This window comes from Pinus tabuliformis, chromosome 1_2 (assembly GCF_031772625.1).
Source record: "Pinus tabuliformis cultivar Carrire ecotype Pingquan chromosome 1_2, CPIR1, whole genome shotgun sequence".
Lineage (NCBI taxonomy): Eukaryota > Viridiplantae > Streptophyta > Pinopsida > Pinales > Pinaceae > Pinus > Pinus tabuliformis.
This window is the reverse complement of record NC_142298.1, coordinates 706,052,197-706,076,100: the sequence shown is the minus strand read 5'-3', so window position 1 is coordinate 706,076,100 and position 23,904 is coordinate 706,052,197. Positions and strand designations below refer to the sequence as shown.

Sequence of the window (23,904 nt, the reverse complement as noted above, 5' to 3'; positions counted from 1 at the left end):
ACGGAGTGATCTCTCGAACTACATGCTACCCAAAATGTCTCTTCCCTGGCTTACTGTGTTAGATTTTGTAGCTCAAACAAGTGTTCTAGCCTTGAGAGGTGTCATTAAGGCTAAGAACATGAGGAATTAATTATCTCCAAGCCCATGTAATTTTTCCTAAGGGAAATATCTTAATTATGTCAATTAGTGATTTTTTAATTATTTCCTAAGTTAAAATTAGGGAAAGTGGATAATTAATTTACATTAGTTAGGATAAGATTGATTTACCTCTGGAAGCTTCAAGAAAGTTTCTAAGTTGATCTTAGCCATCGCTTGAATCAAGTGAACTTCTAATCGTGACCATTCATTTCTGAATGAGATTATAAAGGGAACTGATGGGCAGCATTAGAGACACATAGAATATCGAGTGGGTGATTTTCAAAGACACCACAAGGGTTTCAACAGCAGTGATTGGGAAGAAATTGTCAGAATTTATTCTTCATAGAGATTTCCAGTTTTTGAGTATCAAAAGGACAGCGAATTATTTCTGCAGGAGGAGGTCGAGTTTGCTAGTTCGAGTTTGCTAGTTTACCAATGTGATTTGCCAAAGTGAATTCCCAAAGGCAGTGCAAGTTACTGGGAAAGCTAGATCAAGATTTCCAGTGGCAATGTGATTGCAAGAAAGGGTAGTGTGAATTGTAGGAAATGCATATCGAAATTCTAGAGGCTGCCAGATTGCCAACGCGAATCACTGGAGGTTTCCAGTGCAAGTTCCAAAGGAGGTGTGAATTGCAGGAAAGGGCCAAGTTAATTTGCAAAGGGAGATAGTGAAGTCCCAGATCGATTTGTTCAAAGGTGGAGAAAAAAATATTGTCAAAGCTTTGCCAGTGTCAGGCAAGCAATTGTAATTTCTCAATAAGCAGTGTTGCCGAAGATATTAAATAAAACCCTCATATCTAAAAATTTGTTTTCCCCACATTGGGGTTTTTTTAGGAACGTTTTTGTCCAAAAATACTGGTGTAAATTGTGTGATTGGTTTCTCATATATTTCCTGTAATTTTATTTTTGTGATTGGTGTTGTTCATGTTATTATTCGTTACTTCCCGCAAAAGAATTAATTTGTAGTGAATAAGTAACAAGAAATAATTAACTGGGTTAATAGCACCTTCTAGGTAGCCAGAAATTTCACATGGTATCAGAGCAGTGAAGCGTTGAGGTTATCGGTGATCTGAGCACAACAGTGGATTTTCATACAGAAAGATATCTTCAGATTTATTAGAGTTTATTGTTCGAGGGTTTCAATAATGGTTTCAATTGGATTGAGGGATCAGGACAGACTTGATGGTGCATCAAACTTTGGTATCTAGAAATCCAGAATTTTATTCTTGTTGAAGGAAGATGAACTGAAGGAGTATGTTATGGCAGTCGTTACCGTACCGAGAGATCCGACGCAGTTAGTGACCTACCACAAGGAGGATTCCAAGACTAGGCATATTATCCAAGATAGCGTCAAAGTTCACATCGTTCCCCATATTGCACAAATGGATACAGCCAAAAAGATGTGGGATACCATCCTAAAGTTGTTCCAGAATGCTACTGTAAATAGGAAGTTGATCCTCAAAGAGAAGCTAAGAAACACCAAACAGAACAAGGGAGAAGGCATACTCAATTACCTCACCAAGATCAGACTTGTCAAGGACAAGTTAGCAGTTGTCGGAGAGAATATAGATGATGATGAGCTCATGAGAGTTGCTCTAAATGGGTTCACAAAGCAATTGGACGTGTTTGTCCAAGTGATCAATGGGCAACAAGACCTACCTGACTGGGATAATTTGCGAAGCGGTTCACTCAGGAAGAGCTTAGGTTGAGCCTTGTCAATGGCAACAGTAGTAAAAGCCAGAAGCGTGAGGATGATAAGAATGTTTCTCTTGTGGGAAAGGGAAAAGCCAAGAAGGGCTCAAGCAAAGGGCCTAACTCCAAGGGAGAGAGAAAAAGAACTTGAGTAAAATCAAGTGTTTTGGATGTGGTCAGCATGGACATTATGTCATTCAATGTCCGAACAGGAAGAAGGGTGACAAGAAGAAGAAGCAACAGACAGCAGCTTCAGCGGATATTGATGAGTTATCTTCAAGACTAGAAAATGAGTTCACTCTTATAGCTTGTTTATCTAGCTCAACCACCACAGGAGTCTAGTATATTGACAGTGGGGCATCATGTCATATGACAAGGGTTAGAGAATATTTCTCTAGCTACAAAGCAAAGGAGATAGGATTCTAGATTCAAATGGGAAATAAGTCCAAGTGTACTCCAGTTGGTAAAGGGGCAGTTAAATTTTAGAGGAGTCAGGCAAGAGTACTTATGTTACAGATGTGTTGCATGTGCTAGGTTTAGGAATGAACCTGATTTCAGTTTCTTCTCTTCAGGATAAGGGGTATGACGTGTACTTTCGAGGACAAAAGGTGTACATAAAACACCAGGATTGGAAGTCAGTGAAGGAGATTGGGGTGAGAAGCAACAAGTTGTACAAGTTGTAGTTAGATGCTCTGAAGACACTAGTGAGTAGCAGCAGTAACAGAGATATGGGATAGTTATGGCATGTTGCATAGAAGAATGGGTCATATCCATCATGGAGCACTTAAGTTGCTCAAAGAGACCATGACAGGTGTTCTAGAAGTAAGCACAGAACATGATGACGTGTGCAGAGGGTGCATACTTGGGAAGTTTGCAAAGGCAGCATTTCCAAGGAGTGACAGTAGAGCCAAGGGTGTGCTAGATCTGATACATTCTAATATTTGTGGTCCATTTTCCACTAAGTTTCTCAAGGGTTATGAGTATTTTGTGACCTTCATTGATGACTTCTCCAGGAAGACCTGGATTTACTTCTTAAAGACACAATATGAAGTCTTCAGTCACTTCCAAGAATTTAAGGCTCTTGTGGAGAACTCGACAGGCAGGAAGATAAAGGTTCTTCGGATAGATAATGGAGGCGAGTACATCGAGAAAGGCTTTAAGGATTTCTATGCAAAGGAGGGGATCAAGAGAGAGTGGACGGCTCCATATAACCCGCAACAAAATGGGGTTGCAGAAAGAAAGAGCACGATGATAGTTGGAGCAGCGAGGGCGATGTTATATGATCAGGACATGCCTAGATATCTATGGGCAGATGCATGTAGCACAACAGTGTACATTCAGAATAGCGTCCCGCACAAGGTGTCGGGAAAGTTGATACCCTAAGGCATTTACAAGAAAGAACCCAAAAGTGGGTCATTTGAAAAATTTTGGCAGTATTGCTTATTTTCACATTCCAAATGAGAAGCGCACCAAGCTAGATTCAACTACAAAGAAGGGATATTTCGTTGGTTATAACGAAACTTCCAAGGCATACAGGATCTACATTCCAAGTAGCAGGAAGATCATCGTGAGACAAGATGTTAAGTTCCAAGAGGAGAAAGCCTTCAGGAGATCTCGCGAGTTGCCAACAGTTGATTAGAGTCAACAAGCAGAAGCTCAAAGTGTTGAACAAGAATCTTGGGCTCAGGGCACTAGTACGAGTATAGTGACTAGTATGGGCACAAGTGCAGGTGCAGAGGAGAGTTCGCAACATGTGCAGCAACAGCAGGATGAGGAGCTTGAAGCTCCACCCACCACTAGTGGGAGAAGGAATCATGAGGTGCTTTAGATGTTGAGAGATGTGTAGGAGTTTGTGGGAGCTCCTAGATCAAGCACCAAGGACAAGAGACCACCAAAGAGATATTCAGGGTACAAGGCGTTGATGAGTGAGCTCATTGACAGTGAGCCTTCCAACTATCATGAGGCTACACAGCACCATGTGTGGTAGGGTGTAATGGTGGAGTACAACTGCATCATGAAGAACTATGTTTGGGAGGTGGTGCCTAGACCATTGGACAAGGCAGTGGTTGGTTCCCATTGAATCTACAAGATCAAGCACGCTACAAATGGCAGTGTAGAAAAGTCCAAGGCAATGTTCGTGGCCAAGGGGTTCTCTCAGAAAGAGGGAATAGATTATGAGAAGACATTTTCTCCAGTGGCCAGGTATACTTCCATTCGGATTGTGATCTCACTTGTAGCACAGATGGATGTCAAGACAACGTTCCTAAACAGAATTATAGAGGAGGTTTATCGAACAGCCAAAGGGTTTTGAGACATATGGGAGGGAGACCCATGTATGGAGGTTGAAGATAGCGATATACAGAGTCAACTAAGCTCCCAAGGCATGGTGCAGGTTGAAGATAGCGCTATACAGAGTCAAGTACGCTCCCAAGGCATGGTATGGTCAGATTGACAGCTACTTGCAGGAAATGGACTTTGTGAAGAGTGAGGTAGATTCGAACCTCTACTATCTTATGGTTGGAGGTGAGCCTCTCATTCTCGTGTTATATGTGGATGATCTATTTTTTGACTAGGTTACCAGGGCTCATAGAGGACTGCAAGAGGGACTTAGCAGCAAAGTTCAAGATGAAGGATATGGGGTTGATGCATTATTTTCTACGACTTGAGGTGTGGCAAACAAATGAGATCTTCCTTGGTCAAGGGAGATATGCTATGGAGATATTGAAGAAATTCAGGATGTTGGATTGTAGACCCATGTCTACACCTATGATAACCAACTAAAAGAAGATTGATGTGTCTAAGTAGGAGGCAGCAGACCCCACCTTGTATAGACAGCTTATTGGCTCTCTCATGTATCTAGCCAACACAAGGGTGACATTTGCTTTGTGATCAGCACACTTAGTTCATGGTGGAACGAAAGAGGCTGCATTGGACAACAGTGAAGAATGTGTTGCAATATCTACAAGGTACAGTTGAGTATGGGTTGAGGTATACTCAAGGAGATAGTGTCAGGTTGATGGGATACACTGATGCGGATTGGGCAAGTAATGCAGTAGATAGGAAAAGCACTTCAGGGTGTTGCTTCAGCAAGGGATCAAGGGTAGTCTCTTAGTACAACATGAAGCAGAAGTTAATTGCATTAAGCTCGCTGCTCTATAGAAGCGGAGTACACGGCAACAAGCATGGCTACATGTGAAGCCATATGGCTTCAAAAGCTACTAGGAGCACTATTTGGTCAAAGGATGGAATCAACCAATATTTATTGTGATAATCAGAGATGTGTCAAGTGAGAATCAGTGTTTCATGATAGGTCGAATCACATCAACATCAAATCATTTCATCAGGGACTATGTACATCGTGGATTAGTTCAACTACAATATGTTCCCGCAGATCAGCAGATTGTAGACATTCTGACAAAGGCCTTGTGTGATATCCCCAATTCCTTAAAATTTTGCTAAGTACAACCCATTTTGCAATTTTGACGATTAGAAGCAAATTTTGGTGTTTTTGACTTGGGAGATTAGAGAATGGGTCCCACGCCCAAGAGAGAGAGAGAGAGCGAGAGGAAATATGCACCCCTTGAGGGAAGGAGAAAGAATTAGTGGAAAGTGGGGGCCACCAAAAGAGTATGTATGGGCATAATTATAAAAGGTAAAATGGGGGAAATACCACTTCATATTTGGCCTCTAATAATACAAAAATTCAACCTCTCTTGGAGTTGTTTAGCGCAGGAGTTGGAGTAATGTTGAGCACAAGGATTTCAGGCGAAATTCCACCCCATCTTTGGAGATCTTTGAGTGTCTCCCTAGTGGGAATTCGAGAAGTCCACTTGCGGGCTTCTACAGAGCTACATTGGCAATAGGATTTTGTTAAGTTTAGTTAACAATGGTATGTTCTATGTTTGAGAGCAATTTACTTCAATTTGTCTTATTAGCCCAATATCAATTTCCAAATTGGCAATCACATTAACATGATAAGAAATGCAGATAGAACATAAACAAAAACCAGAAGACAAGCCAAGACAAGAGGACACAATATTTGGCGGATGCCAAGAAAAACCCCAATGTGGGGAAACCCTTTGATCAAATCTTCTTATTATTCTTCAAAATTTCAACAAAGAGAGAGTACATCATACAAAATTTACTTGCCCAAACACTGTCAAAACAGTGCAGTCAAACTGCAGTCAACGGGATGCCCTAACCAGAAAGTCAACATTGGTCAAACTAGCAGAAATACTCCTTCAATTCAGCTCGGTCAAACCCAATCAACTCGGCCTCCAAAAATAGTCCAAATCAGCCCAAAACAGTCCTAAAATTCTTGTTCAAACCTGATCAACACACAGTCAACTCTGCAATCAAACTTATTGCAGTCAACGCTGGTCAAACAGCCCAAAAAATATCGGCTTCTGTGCCAAAATATGCGGCCTGCCCAAATAGAGACATTCCCACAGAAAACGCAGTTAAACACTGCGCGGTCAAAGTTGGCTGCAACTCGATCAACACAGAGAACAGAAATCCCAGTCAAACCTTCGCACGTGTGGAGGAGAATAGGCTACCCCATAATTTGTACGACCCAATCAGATGATGAGAGAGAAAGATGTGTGAGTGTTGTGTGTCCAAATGAGGAAAATGACTCCTCTATATATGCAACGTTGAGGGTGAAGAGACATGTCTGTTGGGCTTCATGAGCCTACATTAGACTTCTGGCCGACCTTGACAATTTGTCCATAGAAGAAATAAATTCATAATTCCATTTATACTTGTCAAAATGAGATGATCTTTAGATCAATCCTACACCTCTCGGAAAGAGGAATCCAATAAAAATATCATCTCCATCATATGAGTTGTCCAAGGTGGAGTTTGGCCCTAGTTGCCAAATTTAACACTCCCTCTCAACTAGGGAGAACTCCACCTGCCAAACCATCTGTCAATCTGTACCATCCTTGTCATCCCTGCTCTGCTCTGTTGAACCATGAAGAAATAATGAAGAAGAAATGATCGAGAGTGTATCATACCACTCTCCACTGACCCGAAGTCAATCTCCATTGATCCCAGATCAATATCAAACATCCTAACATAGGGAGTACGGTAGTACACAATGCATCCATCGGTAGTACTATGGTCCATATCCTCATTTCCCTACTCATTGGCCAAATGAGAGGTACTTCCCATGAGTCTTGGACGGCATGGGTAGGATGTATCGCAGGAGAAGGTGAACCACTCATCCTGCTCATATGCCATAGGAGAAGGTGAACCACTCGGCTATGCATATATCAATCGTAGGCAAAGGTGAACCCATTCACCCTATATACATGTGTCCGGGTAGGGGAAGGTGAACCACTCACCCTACACACATGTCAACCATAATGGGGTATCACAGGGGAAGGTGAACCACTCACCTTGTACACAGCACACCACTAGGTGAAGGTAAACCACTGACCTTATGGTCGCTCATAGCTCCAAGAAGTACCCCAAGCCCCCCAGAGCTCCTAGAGCTCAATATCCAACTCAAACGGAACCCTCATAAGAGGGTATTTCCACGACTCCAAGTCATTCACAAAAGGTTAAGAATTTGACCTTCCCTAGGGGCTTTGTAAGAATATTTGCGACTTGATCATCGGTCCTAATGTGATGGAGCCTTATTGCTCCCCGTTGTCCCATATCTTGGATAAAATGGTACATGATATCAATATGCTTGGAGCGGTCATGAAACACGGGATTCTCAGAAAGATGAATCCCACTTTGGTTATCACAATAGATCACAGTGGCATCCAGCGCATACCCAAACAACTCATTAAAGAGCTTCCTCAACCAAACAGCTTCACAGGAGGCCATATTAGCAGCAATATAATTCGGCCTCAGTGGTGCTCAAAGCAACTAATTTCTGCTTCCTGCTCATCCAGGATATCGAAGTAAAACCTAGAGAGAAACAACATCCCGATGTATTCTTACGATCCACCACACCAATGTTTTAAAAATTGGAACCGGTGACCGAACCAGTCCACCTAATGAACCGGGTTTCAAACCGGGACTGGTCAGGTCTAAACGAACCGGTTTTAAAAAAATACATTAAATAATTAATTTTTAATGAAAAAAACTATTTTTAAGATTTAAAACCATGAATCGAAGCCAATAGAGACAAAATATGCAAAGATTACTCATTTAAATACCATGTAAAGGTGAATATATCAAAATGGCACCGAGTGCAATACATATCATCGACAAAATACATAAGCAATGAGGCTCTAAATGGCCTCTAGAGTGCAAAAACAAAGCCTACAAACTATGGCCAGTGGCCTACTACAAGTCTACATATATGATAATAGTGATCAACATTATCACTTGAAACTTCTCATGAGTCATCATGATCAAACTCAGTTGGTTGAGTCTAGACTCCCAAACTTTGCAATTGCTTGAGTCACAAACTTCTCTATTGGTTCAGTGACTTGAATCTCAAACTTCTGAAGGTATTCTACCCTAATATGCCTTATTGAGTCATTTGGTGCTTCACATGGCTTTACATGGCCTCCCATCCCAGCCAAGTGTTGCTTGAACCTATTAATACCCCCTCCAATAGATTTTTGGCAATATTTGCAGATCATTTTGCCATCAATCATATCACAATGAGCCCATGCAGTATCCTTGTCTTTTGGAGGCATGATGACTACTACTTATAGCTTCAACTCTCCGCTGTTCCACTACTCCAGCAAAAATTTAACACCCCCCAAGCCCCCAATCAAACTCACAAATACTCCAAATGAGATGTGTGAGACACATGAGAGGGAGAAGGGCCTTTTGAAGGCTTGGAGAGGGTGTTTTTGGAGGGAAAGAACCCTTACTTTCCCTCCAAAACACCCTAAACACTTGGAAAACAGTGTTGTGTGGGTCCTCCGCGGCTGTGGCAGCTAACCGGCCGGTTTGACCACAAACTGACCAGTTAGAACCGGTTTGGTCATTTTTTTGGTGAAATGGAAGGTCAAACTGGGTTTTTCTGTCGGTTTGACCCGGTGGGCTAGCTAACCAGCCAGTTTGACTAGTTAATGGTTCAGATCGGTCGATTTTTAAAACACTGCACCACACTGCCAGCCCAGTCAGCATCAAAATAACCATGGAGCTTCAAGTCCCCAACAGTGTATCTCAGTCCATATGTTATTGTGCCTCGGAGATATCTCAAGAGATTCTTGGCAGCAATCCAATGTATGTGATGAGGCTCGACCATAAATTGATTCAATATATTCACTGCAAAGCATATGTTCACCAAGAACATCAGGGCCCCCACGAGTTGACAATACTCAGAAGGATTTCCCAAATCGGGCCCAACAGCACTTCCGCATAACTTCTTGAAGTTCCATCGGAGTAGTCACAGACTTGCAATCCACCATCCCAAATCTTTCAGGTAGCTTCACAATATATTTTCCTTGGGAAAGGAAAATCTCACCTGGCTTTTGCCAGACCTCCAAGCCTAGGAAGTAGTGCATCAATCCTAGGTCCTTCATCTCAAATTCGGAAGCCAACTCCCTCTTACATTGATAAATAAAAGGGTTTGCACCTATCAGAAAGAGATCTTCCACATAAAGTACCAAGATGAGAGGTCTATCATTTTCAACCTTGAAGTAAAGGTTCGGATCAGCTTCATCATAGTTGTCGATCCTCTCATACCAAGCCCGGGGAGCTTGCTTCAACCCATAGAGGACTTTCTTCAACCTACATACATGTGTCTTCCGATCTTGAACTTCGAACCCCTTGGGTTGTTCTACATAGACTTCCTCCTTAAGTGAACCATGCAAGAAGGCAGTCTTGACATCCATTTGATGTAAATTCCATCCTTGAGAGGCAGCAAGGGAAATGATTGAACGGATGGTGGTATATCAAGCAACTGGTGCAAATATCTCATCATAGTCCACACCTTTCTTTTGAGAGAAGCCTTGAGCACTTCCATCAGCTCCATGCTTAATCTTGTAGAGCTATTTCGAGGTGACAACAGATTTGTCCTTGGATCTAAGGACCACATCCCAGACATCATTCTTTATAATCGACTCATACTCTTCGTTCATAGCATCCTTCCACACTTGGTGCTTCACAGCTTCTTCAAATGTGCAAGGCTCAGTTTGAACAATGGTGCTCATGGCAGCTAAGTACCCTCGGTACCTATTCGGCTTCTTGCTTTCACAAAATGTCCCCCTTGGTGCAATATGTCTCTCAGCATCTTCAAGAGTGTCCCTGAGCCATGAGGGTCTCCTTTTTGAGGAGGAGGGCTCATGAGGAGGTGGATCAATGGGATCCATTGGTCCTTTAGCATCGGGCATCGGCTCATCCTACGGTTCTCCCTGTTTTCCTGTATCTGCTTCTTTGTCCTTCCTTGGAATAGGAAGGTTCCTAATCTTCCTAAGGGCAGCGTCTTCATCAAAGATGACATCATGACTTATCTCCACTTCTCTTTGACCAGGGACATAGATTCTATATGCCTTTGAATTTTCACTGTAGCCCACAAATGTTCCTTTCTTCCCAGATGCATCCAATTTGCTTCTCCTTTCCTTCGGCACATGAAAATATACAGGGCTACCAAAAATTCTATAATGAGAAACATCAAGTTTCTTACCGGTGAAAACTTCTTCGGGAGTTTTGGAGTCCAATGCTTGATGAGCGCATCTATTTTGAACATACACGGTAGTGTTGGTAGCTTCCGCCCATAAGAACTTCAGAAGGCCTTGATCATGAAGCATGGCACGATGGCTTCTATAAAAGAATGATTCTTCCTTTCAGCAACACCATTTTGCTCAGGAGTATATGTGGTAGCAGTCTCCCTCTTAATGCCAGCTTCTCTACAATAGTCATTGAACTCATTTGATTCATATTCGGTTCCATTATTGGTTCTCAATATTTTGATCTTCTTCCCTGTTTGATTTTCAACCAAGGCTTTGAAAGAGCTGAACCATGAGAACACTTCGCCCTTCTTCTTCAAGAAATAAATCTAAGTTTTGCAAGAGAAGTCATCCACAAAGATAGCATAATATAAATATCCTCCCAAAGATTTCATGGGCAACATACCAGATAGGTCAGAATGAACCAATGGCAAAATGTCAATAGTCTTAGTATTACTTGAGAGGAATGGTCCCCTTGTATGTTTTCCTTCAGCACATCCCTAACAAACACCTTCATGTTCTATTTTAAATTCGGACATACCTATCACCATCTTACTTGCATTGGGTAAAGCCTTATAATGAAGATGAGCAAACCTTCGGTGCCATAATTCAGATTGAAGAGATGTGTTGCAAGACATAGCTCCCAATGGACTTCCTCCAACTTGATATAGGCTATCAACCCTGAATCCAAGAGTAAATGCTTCTTTGAAATTTCTTTTCCAAACACATTACCTTTCCATCAATGAATGCTACCTTGAATCCTTTATCCTCCATCGCCAAGATAGATACCAATTTCTTCTTTAGATCAGGTACATATAGTACTTCTTGCAGATGAATGGTGTTACCTTGATTTAATTGAAGAGTAACATTCCCAACACCTTTTACGGGATAGGTGGCATTGTCTCCAAGAATGATTTCCAAATTTGTATCCTTTTCTATCAGATTTGAAAGAGCTTCCTTATACCCAGTGAAGTGCCTTGAGGCACCACTATCAATCAACCAATTTCCCAATGTATCCGGAGGAGAGGCAGTATAGAGGGCAAATATAAGATAAAATTATTTTTGCTTGTTATCTACAACATTAGATTCATCATACTTGGAGTTTCTTGATCTTTTGGGAGGTCGACCATTTCCATGTTGAGTAGCGGGAGCATTCCTTTTTCCTTTGTTGTTGAACCTGCCATTCCTTTGATTTTTGTTGCCTCTGAAATTGTTGCGGTAGTTGTTGTCATCATCCCGAGGTGTATCCCTTCTATTAGGACACTCCCTAGCATAGTGGCCAAACATGTTACAATTGAAGCATCTACCCTTTCTTCCATCTTTGAATCCCAGTCTTCCTTGACATTACTTCTTTGAACCTGCATTTTTCTTCCTTTTAGCATGAGCGGAGAATGCAGTAGGATCATTCCTATTTGAAGGCATGTCTCTCTCTATCATCCTTGTTTCTTCTTGAATACATCTAGTCAACAATTCATCAAAACTTGGAATCCGGTCATTGTTGAGGATAGTAGTGTTGAACACATGCCATTCACGAGGGAGACCTCCAAGGGCAATAAGAGTGAGCTCCCTGTCAGCAATAACTTCTCCAATTGATAGAAGATCATTTTTTATTTCGGTAATCCTCATGAAGTAGGATTGGATATCTTCTCCTCTTCCCTTCTTTATGTCCTTCAACTTGTTCTTGAGAAAGAGGACTTGGTTTGCATTGCTAGCTTTGAACATGCCAACCAACTTGTCATATATCTCCTTAGATGTGTTCAAATCGGAGATGTAAGCAACTAAATGCTTATGAATAGAATCCTTGATGATCTTCTTGGCTTTGACTTCACCTTTCTTGTACTTTGTCTTAGCGGCAGCCGGTGCATTTGAAGGAGGTTCAGTAATCTTTCCCTGCACATAGTCCATAACATCATGCTCTTCCAAAGTCAAATCAAGAGACATCTTCCATGCATGATAATCAGACTTATCATGGAGCTTGTCATCAGGTTTGAAGTAAGATGAGGAGGCCATTGAATCTTGTCCTTGATCAACAAATCTCAGTGATTGCTCTTCTCACTCTTGCTTGGGCTTTGTCTTCACCTCAACTCTGAAACCATGTTAATTTTAGTTAACAATGGGAGCAATTTACTTCAATTTGTCTTATTAGCCCAATATCAATTTCCAGATTAGCAATCACATTAACATGATAGTAAATGCAGACAAAACATAAACAATAACCAGAAGACAAGCCAAGACAAGAGGACACAATATTTGGCGGATGCCAGGGGAAAACCCCAATGTGGGGAAAACCCTTTGATCAAATCTTCTTATTATTCTTCAAAAGTTCAGCAGAGAAAGAGAGCACATCATACAAAATATACTTTCCCAAACACTGTCAAAACAGTCCAGTCAAACTGCAGTGAATAGGATGCCCTAACTAGAAAGTCAACATTGGTCAAACCAGCGGAAATACTCCTTCACTTCAACTCAATCAAACCCAATCAACTCGGCCTCCAAAAACAATCCAAATCAGCCCAAAACAGTCCTGAAATTTTTTGTCAAACTTGGTCAACGCATAGTCAACTCTGTGGTCAAACTTGTTGCAGTCAACACTGGTCAAACAGCCCAGAAAATCTCGGTTTCTGTGCCAAAATATGCGGCCTGCCCAAACAGAGATATTCCCATAAAAAATGCAGTCAAACAAAGTCAAACTCTTCCCAGTCAACGCTGGTCAAAGCTGGTTGCAACTTGGTAAACACAGAGAACAGAAATCCCAGTCAAACCTTCACACGTGTGGAGGAGAATAGGCTGCCCTGTAACTTGTACAACCCAATCAGATGATGAGAGAGAAATACGTGTGAGTGTTGTGTGTCCAAATGAGGAAAATGACTCCTCTATATGTATGCAACGTTGAGGGTGAAGAGACATGCCTGTTGGGCTTCATGAGCCTACATTAGACTTCTGGCCCCGACCTTGACAATTTGTCCATAGAAGAAAAAATTCATAATTCCATTTATACATGTCAAAATGAAATGATCTTTAGATCAATCCTACACCTCTCTGAAAGAGGAATCCAATAAAAATATCATCTCCATCATATGAGTTGTCCAAGGTGGATTTTGGCCCTAGTTGCCAAATTTAACAGATTTCCAGTTGTGCGCACTTCCTGGGTGTAAAGGCAATTTGTGTGGCATAATTTGGGCCAACTATAGCGGTTGGAAGAGCCAGGCAATTGTAGGAGAATTTTCTATTTTCGTGTCAGAGCTTTAGTGACATTTTGCAGGGCTGGAGTTGGGCCATTCTTGTAGGCCAAACTTATCCTTTCCTAGCAGTGCGTGGGGGTTTCTGGGCAGAATCTGTGCAAGGGTAGGACAAGAGCAGTTTTGGAGAGCTAAGGAATGAAGGGACTTGAATTTCCGAAGGTGGTCGTCAATGCAGTATTGGGGTTCTCTTCAGTGGAGGATTTGGGGCATTTCAAAAGTAGCATTTCCCAGCAGTGCGCACAGCTAGCTAGAGAGCCACTCACACCACTTGGAGGGCTTTCTCATCACCCAGAATCAACCCAAACCATTTCCGGGTTTTTGTGAGTTTTGGGAGAGGAGTTTGGAGCTGAAGTTTCAAAGCATTTTGAGCAGAGTATTCAGGGCAGAACCTCGAGTTCTAGTTGACAGCCAGTAGCAGATTTTCTGGGCAGTGCGCATTTCCTAGGCTAGGCCATTTCCACATCTAGGTCCCAGACTTATCACCTGGGTTTTGCATAGCTTGCATAACAAGCCCAGGTTCTATCATTCTTACTCATTTATGTACCTAGATTTTCATCATTAATAAAATGGCTCAGTTGTTATGTTATATTTCCTTGGTGTTCTGATTTGTGCGCATGGTTTAAATTTATCTTGCTATTCCTAATTCATTGTTTTGTTATTTACTGTTAATTCCTCTTAGGAATATTACACCCCGGATAAAAGAAAGTTTGTTTTCTTCGGGGATAAGTTGGGTATTGTGGAAAACACCTTCCTAGCTAAGAGGGAGTGTTAGATTTTGTAGCTCAAACAAGTGTTCTAGCCTTGAGAGGTGTCGTAAAAGCTAAGAACATGAAGGAATTAATTCTCCCAGCCCATGTAATTTTTCCTAAGGGAAATTACTTAATTATGTTAATTAGTGATTTTTTAATTATTTCCTAAATTAAACTTAGGGAAAGTGGATAATTAATTGACATTAGTTGGGATAAGACCGATTTACCTCTAGAAGCTTCAAAAAAGTTTCTAAGTTGATCTTAGCCATCAATTGGATCAAGTGAAACATCTAATCGTGGCCATTCATTTCTGAATGAGAGATTATAAAGGGAATTGATGGGCAGCATTGATGATTGGAGACACACAGAATATTGAGTGGGTGTTTTACATAAAGAGGGTTTTAGCAGCAGTGATTTGGAAGAAATTTCCGGAGTTTATTCTTCACATAGATTTCCAGTTTTTGAGTATCAAAAGGAGAGAGAATTATTTCTGCAAGAGGAGGCTGAATTTGCTAGTTCGAGTTTGCCAGTTTACTAGTGTGATTTGCCAAAGCAAATTCCCAAGGGCAATGCGAGTTGTCAGGAAAAATTGACCCCAAATGAAAAATTGAAATAGAATACTCTTGGAACCTAAGCACAGCCTCTAATAATCAGGCTCAAATGTATGCTCTCCCTCGAAGCATTACTTTGGCACAATCCTTACCCATCAAATCTCTAATATTAATAGGTGACTCCAACAACATCATCCGTCATCTTGCTTCGGGAACCTCCCCTTTGGACTACCCTCTCTGTCATCTATATTTAAGAATCATGAAATCACTTACCTCAATTCCTCATATTCAAGCTAAACAGGTCTTAAAAGACCTGAACAGGGCAGCAGAGAGGTTGCCTAATCAAGCTCTAACACTACCACCTGGAACCCTGAGTGTCAATGGAACCTCGTAAGAAGCAACAATAACATAGAACATTGGTGATGAATATTTCAATGCATAACCTTATCAAAAGGCATCATGCATGTCAAGAACATGGCATCCAAATGTTGCAAGGGACACGTGAGTAGTTAAGGCAAGTCGCCAAAGTTAAACCGGGGGTACTATCGTAATCACATCTGCGTCATGGAGATCAAAGGAGGGTACTATACAATCATTTGAAGGAAAGGCATGGCTTTTCACTAGATTTCTCCCTTGCGAACAGAGGGTGGCATCCCAGAATGGAGTGCTCTTCAAGGTAGCCCCTTCGTGCGATTAGTCAAACATGGAGCTTGACATTCATGTGATGCTCTAGCAGAACCAATAGCCAGCAATTTGAAGTACGCAGAAGGGAAACAGGTGCAGGGAATTTATGCATCTTCACTGTGAGTGGCTCCTGGACGAATTTGCCAACAGACATGGACATCTGGGTAATTGGCAACGGCAGGAAGAATAGAGTGTTCTACTATCCGGTCAACCGTAATCAAACTCTGGGGCAAAAGGCAACGAGCAGACAGAGATGAGAAGGATGTTGATTATGATATTAGGATGGAAATAGCGGTGATGGGCCAAAAAATGGATCGCCTCTCAATCCAGGTGGAAACACTAACCAATATCCTCTCTTCACAACGCAAGCAAATACAGAATTTGAACATAGACATGCAGTGCCTCCAGTCTCAAGTGCAGCAGCTACAGGCATTACAGCAGGGAGATACCCAAGATATTCTCAGCAAATTTGGCCCAATCTGCTCCAGTTGGACTGCTTGACCTCGACTGGGTAGCATCTGCTGGAAATTTGATCATTTAGATGTTTAGGAGTTATTTCTAGTTTAATTTGACGCAGCCAAATGTTGTATTTTGGGCATTTTCCATTAGACTGTAGCTTTATGGTTTCTTTTGTAGTCTAGTAGTAGGACCAGGGTGTAATAAGTCTGGCTGAACTAGTATAGTTTTAAAAGCTTCTGCAATATTCAGTCTAAGAAAACTACGGATGTATCTCTTCTGTGCTTTGGCACTTTTTTTGCTAATATAATCTACTCTATTACTGTTAAAAAAATATTGATAATTGAATCAATCATTGGATCTAAAATTTTAGAAAATTCAACAATGAATATCTAACTGGAATTATGATTGTGACATTGTCATTTTATCATCGTTAACATTGTTTACATTTTAATTATAATTTAAAAATTTATATGTTCAGAGTTGATTTTATCATTTTCCATTTTAACATAATTAACTCATTTATATTTATGTATGCCTACACACCCTCCCCTCCTGGCACACACCTCCTGCGCCCCAATTTCAAAACTGCCACACGCACCCACGCACCTTGGTTATGTAATTTCTTCCTAAATTGGCACTATATCTTTTCACACAGTTAATACGAACCTATAAACTAACCACATAATGTGTCTTGATTCACCCAAAAACCCTGGAATCAGCACTAAAAACTTACTTTACAGGAAAACAGCTTTCCAAACTTAATCAGAGATACTTTGAAATTTAACTGTAACGAAGAAACAGAGTATTAGGTCTCCGCTATGAATTATTGTTAACTGGGTGTATAACTAAGACCTTAGCCTGAACGAAAAATAAGATTTAGATATGAACCGACCTTTAACTCCAAAGGATGGCAGCAGTAAATGACGACTGTATCTGTGAATCATCCCCGCACTCAAGCTATGGTCGCTACCGGCTTTCCAACTGCAAACCGGCTTGCTTTTCGCTTGAATGGCTTCCTCGAGAGGAACCGTAATCTCCTCTTTTCCTTCGAAGTTTTCTACATTCTTGGATGATGGCTGAGCTTCATTCAGCAAGTTCTCTAAGAGATTGATTCGGTGTTCGATGCCTCGTTTGAGCTCTTTAAGCTCTTCAATCTCCTTCGTAACAGCAATCCTCGCTTCTGTTGGTTCTGGTTGTTGAGCAGCCATGGCTCGGCTCACTACTCAAGTCCCAGTGTGTGCTCTCCCTTTCTTGCTTGGAGTTCAGAGAATTCTCAAAGTACCGTTATATTCACGCCAGTTTGTATGAAGAGATAGATTAAATGAAATTGGCCTTCGCTCGTGGGTGCGTGGTGTAAATCCATGGAGAAAATGAGGAATAGGGATGCAGAAAGATGAATAGGGGTCATAATATTAATAAATTAATTAGTTTTCTGGGTTAAGTTTATTAAAGTAATTTTGGAAAAAAATTAAAGGTTTATTGATTTTTTTTGGCTTTCAGTATATTAAGAGTTAAGATGGATCTAGGTTAGTTTAATTTTTTCGTTTAAATTGCCTATATTCCATACAAATATCATGGGACATTACGTTACAACATCTCTATCATCTTGAGTTGGAGAGTGCCTCATAACTTTAAAAGACAAACCTTTGTAACTGTAAACAAGCATATAATATCACCAAGAATGCAAGGGCAAATCATTAATTAATTAACAAATGAGAATATCTAAAAGTCTCTCTGCCTCTACAAAACCAAACTAATCTTGCTAATCTACTCATGGATAACTCGGTATGCTCACTTGTGTGTAGATCCAATCTTTGTACCTCTTTCTACAAGGATCCTTTATCAAAAACTTGTGCAATGATTACAATCAAACCAAAACAACATCATTGTCCAAATCCTTAATCTCTACAAATCAATTTCCGAAAAGCAAAATCTTTGACAAATAATAGACTGATCTCTTCAATAAATCCCAATCCAAGCCAGTAGACAAATAGGAATTGACTTAAGGAGTTGATCAACTATTGAGCATCAAATGTACCAGGAAAATTGATTCAATGTAAACTAACTTAATCTTCAAACTATAGAAGCATATTACCATCTTTGATTTTTGGTGGGCATTAGTAGAGTTCAGATCTATCAAGACATATGACAAGCTTGCCAAAATCATACCATTAGATCACTTAAGATTGATCGAATGCATGCCTTGGGCTAATCAAATTTGTTTCCCTTTTATAGCCAATTTGTATTGTCAATACCACAGGCAAATCAATGGGATTTGTTGATGCTAATCTTTAACGGGATCAAATAGACATTAATCGACCTTATGCACAAGAATACATTGTGCAATTCCATGGTTTTGCCCCAAGGTTTCTTGTTTTTATACACTTACAGGCAGTATCATGCCTTAAACTTTCGAGAAGTGTGTTATAATGTACCTCTTGCACTAGAGACCTATGTTATAACACTCCTTGTGCTTAGGAGACCTACGTTACCCTATTTTCTAGCTCAAAACCCAGTCAAACCTCAGTCAAGATGCTTCCAACTTCTAAAATGTCTTCTTCAACACCTGTAGGACCTATTCAAGCCTTGACAAGTCTTTGTGAAACCTCAGCAACCTATGTACACTTCAATAAACCTTCCTCAATAAGTCACCCATGTTACCTTTGTTTTCTTCACTTTCAAGCATCTACAAACCTTGTCCACCCTCTTGCAACTGTTCCAGACCCTGTGCAACCTTTTGCAACTCCTATGTAATCATCAAGATTCCTGCAACTCCTCTCCAATCATTAAGAGACATCATCCAGCTAGGACCTAGCTAGGCACATTAATTATGCATACTTACCAACAATCTCACAGTGTCACAAGGTCATGATGACATAATGTGACAAGAGTGGCATAGTGTGACAAGACATGATGTGACAAGATCACGATCCAAGTTGGCCTCTAGGTGGACATCAAGGCCAACGCACTAGCCATAAAGACAACAATATCCCCCTTTGGACCTGATGTCAACCTCCTGTAACACACCAAGTCCTTCTCTCCCCCTTTGACATCAAAGGCAAAGGGCAGTACCAGACTGAGAGAAGTACTCCCCCTGAAATGCTCAACAGTACAAGGCTAATCTTCTGATAGCAATTGATGTCCTGCAAAGAATGTGAAACAAGGAAGTTGGCTTCCAAACAGATCTTTGATCAACACCATAATCTCTTATGTTGACCATGCTCCCCCTAAGTACATATTGAGGCCACAAACAAACTCTCTTTATTGTACTAATACTTTTGCTTCTCCTTACTAGGTGCAAGAGACTAACCAACTGTTGTCTAATCGTGAACAATGATGTGCAATACAAGTATAAAGCTCCTTGGAGCAAATACATGGCTTTGGTAAGTACATATGATTAATATATGACAATTCTACAAGTATGCCTATCACCAACCATGGACTCAAGTTACATCATTCCATGACCAATGAGTCTCTCTATTATTAACGTACCAAAGGATGAAACAATATTGATACATGCATATACAAATGCACACACATGTGCGCTCTTCTATGCATGATCAATACAATGAGATGTGACAAATACATGGCATCCATGAGTAATTATATGTGCTCTATGTAGATCCAATACGTGATATATGATAGCATATGTCTACTCTCAACAACTCAGCCATAAACAAGAATCTTAGCAACAACATATCTGGAGCTCTCATCAACATATAAATGTGATCTTAATGAAGACCTTTTGGAGCATCTAAAATCCTCACAAGCCATTAAGTATAGTAGCAAAATAAGACTAACCAACAACATATCAAATACCAACCAATACCAAAAATGAGCTCTTTGTAGCAGAAACACAAATAGCATGACATAGTGACAACAACATATATATCATCCTTATCAATGAAAATGCTAACCAACAACAAACAAGGCATCAAGGAAGCAATGTAAGAAAATTGATCTATACAATAAAATGTGGCAATGCGGCACCATCAACGACTCATAAACTCATCATAGGTCAACACACTCTCATACACAATCCCAAGCAACATATAGGCATCAACTACAAATTCCTACAATGAACCAATGTCAAATATAGCAAGTTCGGCCAAGCAATGAATTTCCTTTTTTTTCTAGCATGGGACCATTTTGCCAACAATGAAATATCATATACATATGTGATGCTCTCCCTGAACCTGTGCCAATCCTTCATCATCAATCCCTATCACAATAGCTTTACCAGATGCAATATTAGTAGCATAAATCATCCACATCAAAAGAATAATCTAGCAACACATGGAGTCATCACTAAAGTTGAACTAGCAAACATGTAAACTTGCTTTTCACGCATAGCTCCCCCTGAGCTCATGCACCTCTCATCTATTTCTGCAGTCCTTTTAGAAATATGCATCAGGTATAATGGATTGTAGTGGGGACTGTCTTCCCCTATGTCCTTGGCTATTGCTCCTTTCTCCAAATCTTAATTAACTGCTTCTTTTGGTTGGATGGCTTGAAAATTTTGGACTTCCTGCAACCTTTGGCCATGTGTATGAGATTGTGACACACATAACACCTCATGTAATAAGAAGCTCGTTTGATACTCATGTCAAGTCTCAACATTGGGTGGTTTTTGCCTCTACTTTATTTGCTAGATCTACAATCAATGACCTTATGGCCAAAACAAGTTACAAGTAAAACAATATACATTAAACCAACTTTTATACTTGAGGACTAGCCTTATCTTTGATCTCGATTACTTTCTTTCTCGTGGGTAATTTGATTCATCTTGCTTTTGATGAGTCTTATTAAGATCCTTGTCATCACCTTGTGGATGTGTGCCTATCGAATCTAAAACCTTGTGATTCTTAATAGCATTGTATCCAAGTCCTATCTTTATTAGAGGCAAGCGTTGACCATTAATAATCTTCTCTAATGACTTAGATGCCTTTACCCATTTGAGGTTCCAATCTGATTGAGATTTTGTTTTCTTAGAATCTTCACTTAGGGCCACAATTTCCATTTCTAACTTGTCGCAATGCCTCTCTTTCTCTTGAAGTTGTTTCATCAAGACTTCCTTTCCTCTTTTAGCTTCTTCTTGGTGAGTCTTTAACACGGTTATTTCTTCAACACTACTATTCTCTTTAATTTCTTGATCTTTTTTTATTATATTTTTTAGTCTATCAATTTCTTTCAATGTATTCATTAAATCATTTGTTTCACAATTATCTCATTCCCTAGCCAATTGATCTTCAAAAGCCATAATAATTTTGTAATTAGAGTTAGAGTATAAATCTTCATCTACCTGATCATTTGACGTATCTTCACTATCTTCATTAGAATAAAACTTTTCTTTGTAGAGAAATTATTTTTGACATTTTTCTTAGAGACATTCTTTCCTTTTTCTTTCCTATCAATATTTTCTTTGTATGGACATCTAGTTGCATAGCTTCCAACCCTTCCACAAGAAAAACATTTAAATGTAAGCTTATCTTTGAATTTACCAGCTCTTGTTTGCAACTTCCTAACCAAGTTTGCCTCTTCTTCATCTGAAATGTAGCTAGTGTCTTAAGGCTCTTGCTTTTGTTTGCTTTTGTGTGTAGCTTTGAAGGCAACTTCTCTGATTTTTGATGTATCCCCTTTTGTCCTCATTTTGTAGACTTTCAAAATCCCATGGAGTATTTCTAGAGATAGTTGACTCAAATCCCGCATTTCCTCAATTGTTGAAACTTTGGCATTGAATGAAGAAGTTAGCAATCTTAATATCTTCTCAACAATTGTAGAGTTATCAATTTATCGCCAAGGCCCTTCATAGTATTTACTGCTTCGTCTTCTCTAAGGAAAAAGTTTGCAATACTTTCATCTTCATGCATTTTAAGGGATTCATATTGAATTCTATGTGATTCAAACTTAGCACATTTTACCTTTGTATCACCTTCATAATTGTTGACCAATTTGTACCACATTTCTTTTGTGGTGTAGAGTTGCATTACCTTTAGGAATTCGGATTTTGCACGTCCTCCTAGTATGGCATTGACTATTTTAGCATTGCTTTCATATTGTTTCTTGTTTGCATCATCAGATGGAATGGATCCAAGATATTGATATCCCCTTTCAACAACTACCCAAACATCAACTCCAAGAGACTACAAGTAAGACTTCATTATGATCTTCCAAAATATGAAGTTTGTTTCTCATATATAGCCACAATAATGAAATATAATGGAACACACCACAAGAATTCACAATCTCTATGTGTACATTTAACATAATATTAAACACTTTGTCATATGGAGTGATCTAGGATAGATCTCATGTTTTCAATTCAATGTACTTTGGTTGCCTTCCTTCCTGCACACAATCTCTACCATACCAAAATACTGATCTTAGCCTATAGATCCATGCAACAAGTTAATACAAGTTCTTTTCCACCTCCATAAATTGCATACAATGACTTGATACTTCAAATCTCTATTGTGATACTCGATCAACACAAGCATAACAAACATTTTGTCCAAGACCCTAGTTTTTTTGCACCATAACTTTGAAGGACAAAACTTTGTAACTGTAAACAAGCATATAATATCACCAAGAATACAAGGACATATCATCAATTAATTAACAATGAGAATATCTAAAAGTCTCTTTGCCAAAGCAAAACCCCACTGATCTTGCCAATTTGTACATGGATAACTCAGTGTGCTCACTTAGTGTGTAGATCCAATCTCTATACCTATTTCTGCAAGGATCCTTTATCAATTCCCTAAGTAGTTATTACAATCAAACCAAAACAACATCTTTGTCCAAATCCTTAATCTTTGTGATTCGATCTCTGAAAAGCAAAAACTCTGACAAATAAGAGATTGATATCTACAATAAATCCCAATTCGACCCAATAGACAAATGGGAATTGACTTAAGAAGCTTATCAACTACTAAGCATCAAATATACTAGGCAAATTGATTCAATGTAAAATAACTTAATCTTCAGACAATAGAAATAGATTACCATCTCTAATTTTTTGTGGGCATTAGTAGAGTTTCAATCTATCAAGACATATAACAACCTTCCCAAAACCAAACCATGATATCATTGAATATTGACCAACTCTAACCTCCACACACTGGTGCAATCACCTTTTCAAATCGATCTTAATTCATCAAATGTGTTCCCTGAGCTAATTAAATTCGTTTCCATTTTATAACCACTTTCTCTTGTCAATACCACAGGAAAATCCATGGGATTTGTTGATGGTAACCTTTGACGGGATCAAATAGACGTTACTCGACCTTCAACACAAGAATACCTTGGGCAATTCCATGGTTTTGCCCCGAGGTTTCTTTTCTTTTCCTACACTTATAGGCAATAACTCACCTTAGCCTTTCAAGAAGTGCATTATAACGCAACTCTTGCACTAGAGACCTGCATTATAACGCTCCTTGTGCTTAGGAGACCTATGTTAGCTTGTTTTTTAGCCCAAAACCTAGTCAAACCTTAATCAAGCTACTTCCAACTTATGACATGCCTTCTTCAACACCTATGGGACCTGTTCAAGCCTTGAAAAGTATCTACGACACCTCAACAACCTCTGTACACATCGGGAAACCTTCCTTAATTAGTCACTTGTGTTATCTCAATTTTATTCACTTTCAAGCATCTGTAAACCTTATCCATCCTTTTGCAATTGTTCTAGAACTTGTGCAACCTTTTGCAACTCCTATGTAATCATCAAGATTCATACAACTCCTCT

At 39.8% G+C, this 23,904-nt stretch overlaps 1 protein-coding gene across 1 annotated transcript in view; it reads right to left on the bottom strand.

Annotated features, from left to right (window-relative positions):
• Positions 1 to 17,533, bottom strand: part of CNX5 (co-factor for nitrate, reductase and xanthine dehydrogenase 5) — a 286,044-nt gene extending 268,511 nt beyond the window's left edge. Inside the window, exon 1 of the mRNA XM_089395837.1 lies at positions 17,050 to 17,533. Coding sequence (XP_089251963.1) covers positions 17,050 to 17,365 — 316 coding nt within the window. The 5' untranslated portion in view covers positions 17,366 to 17,533. The remainder of the gene's footprint in view (positions 1 to 17,049) is intronic.
• Positions 17,534 to 23,904: the final 6,371 nt, after the last annotated feature.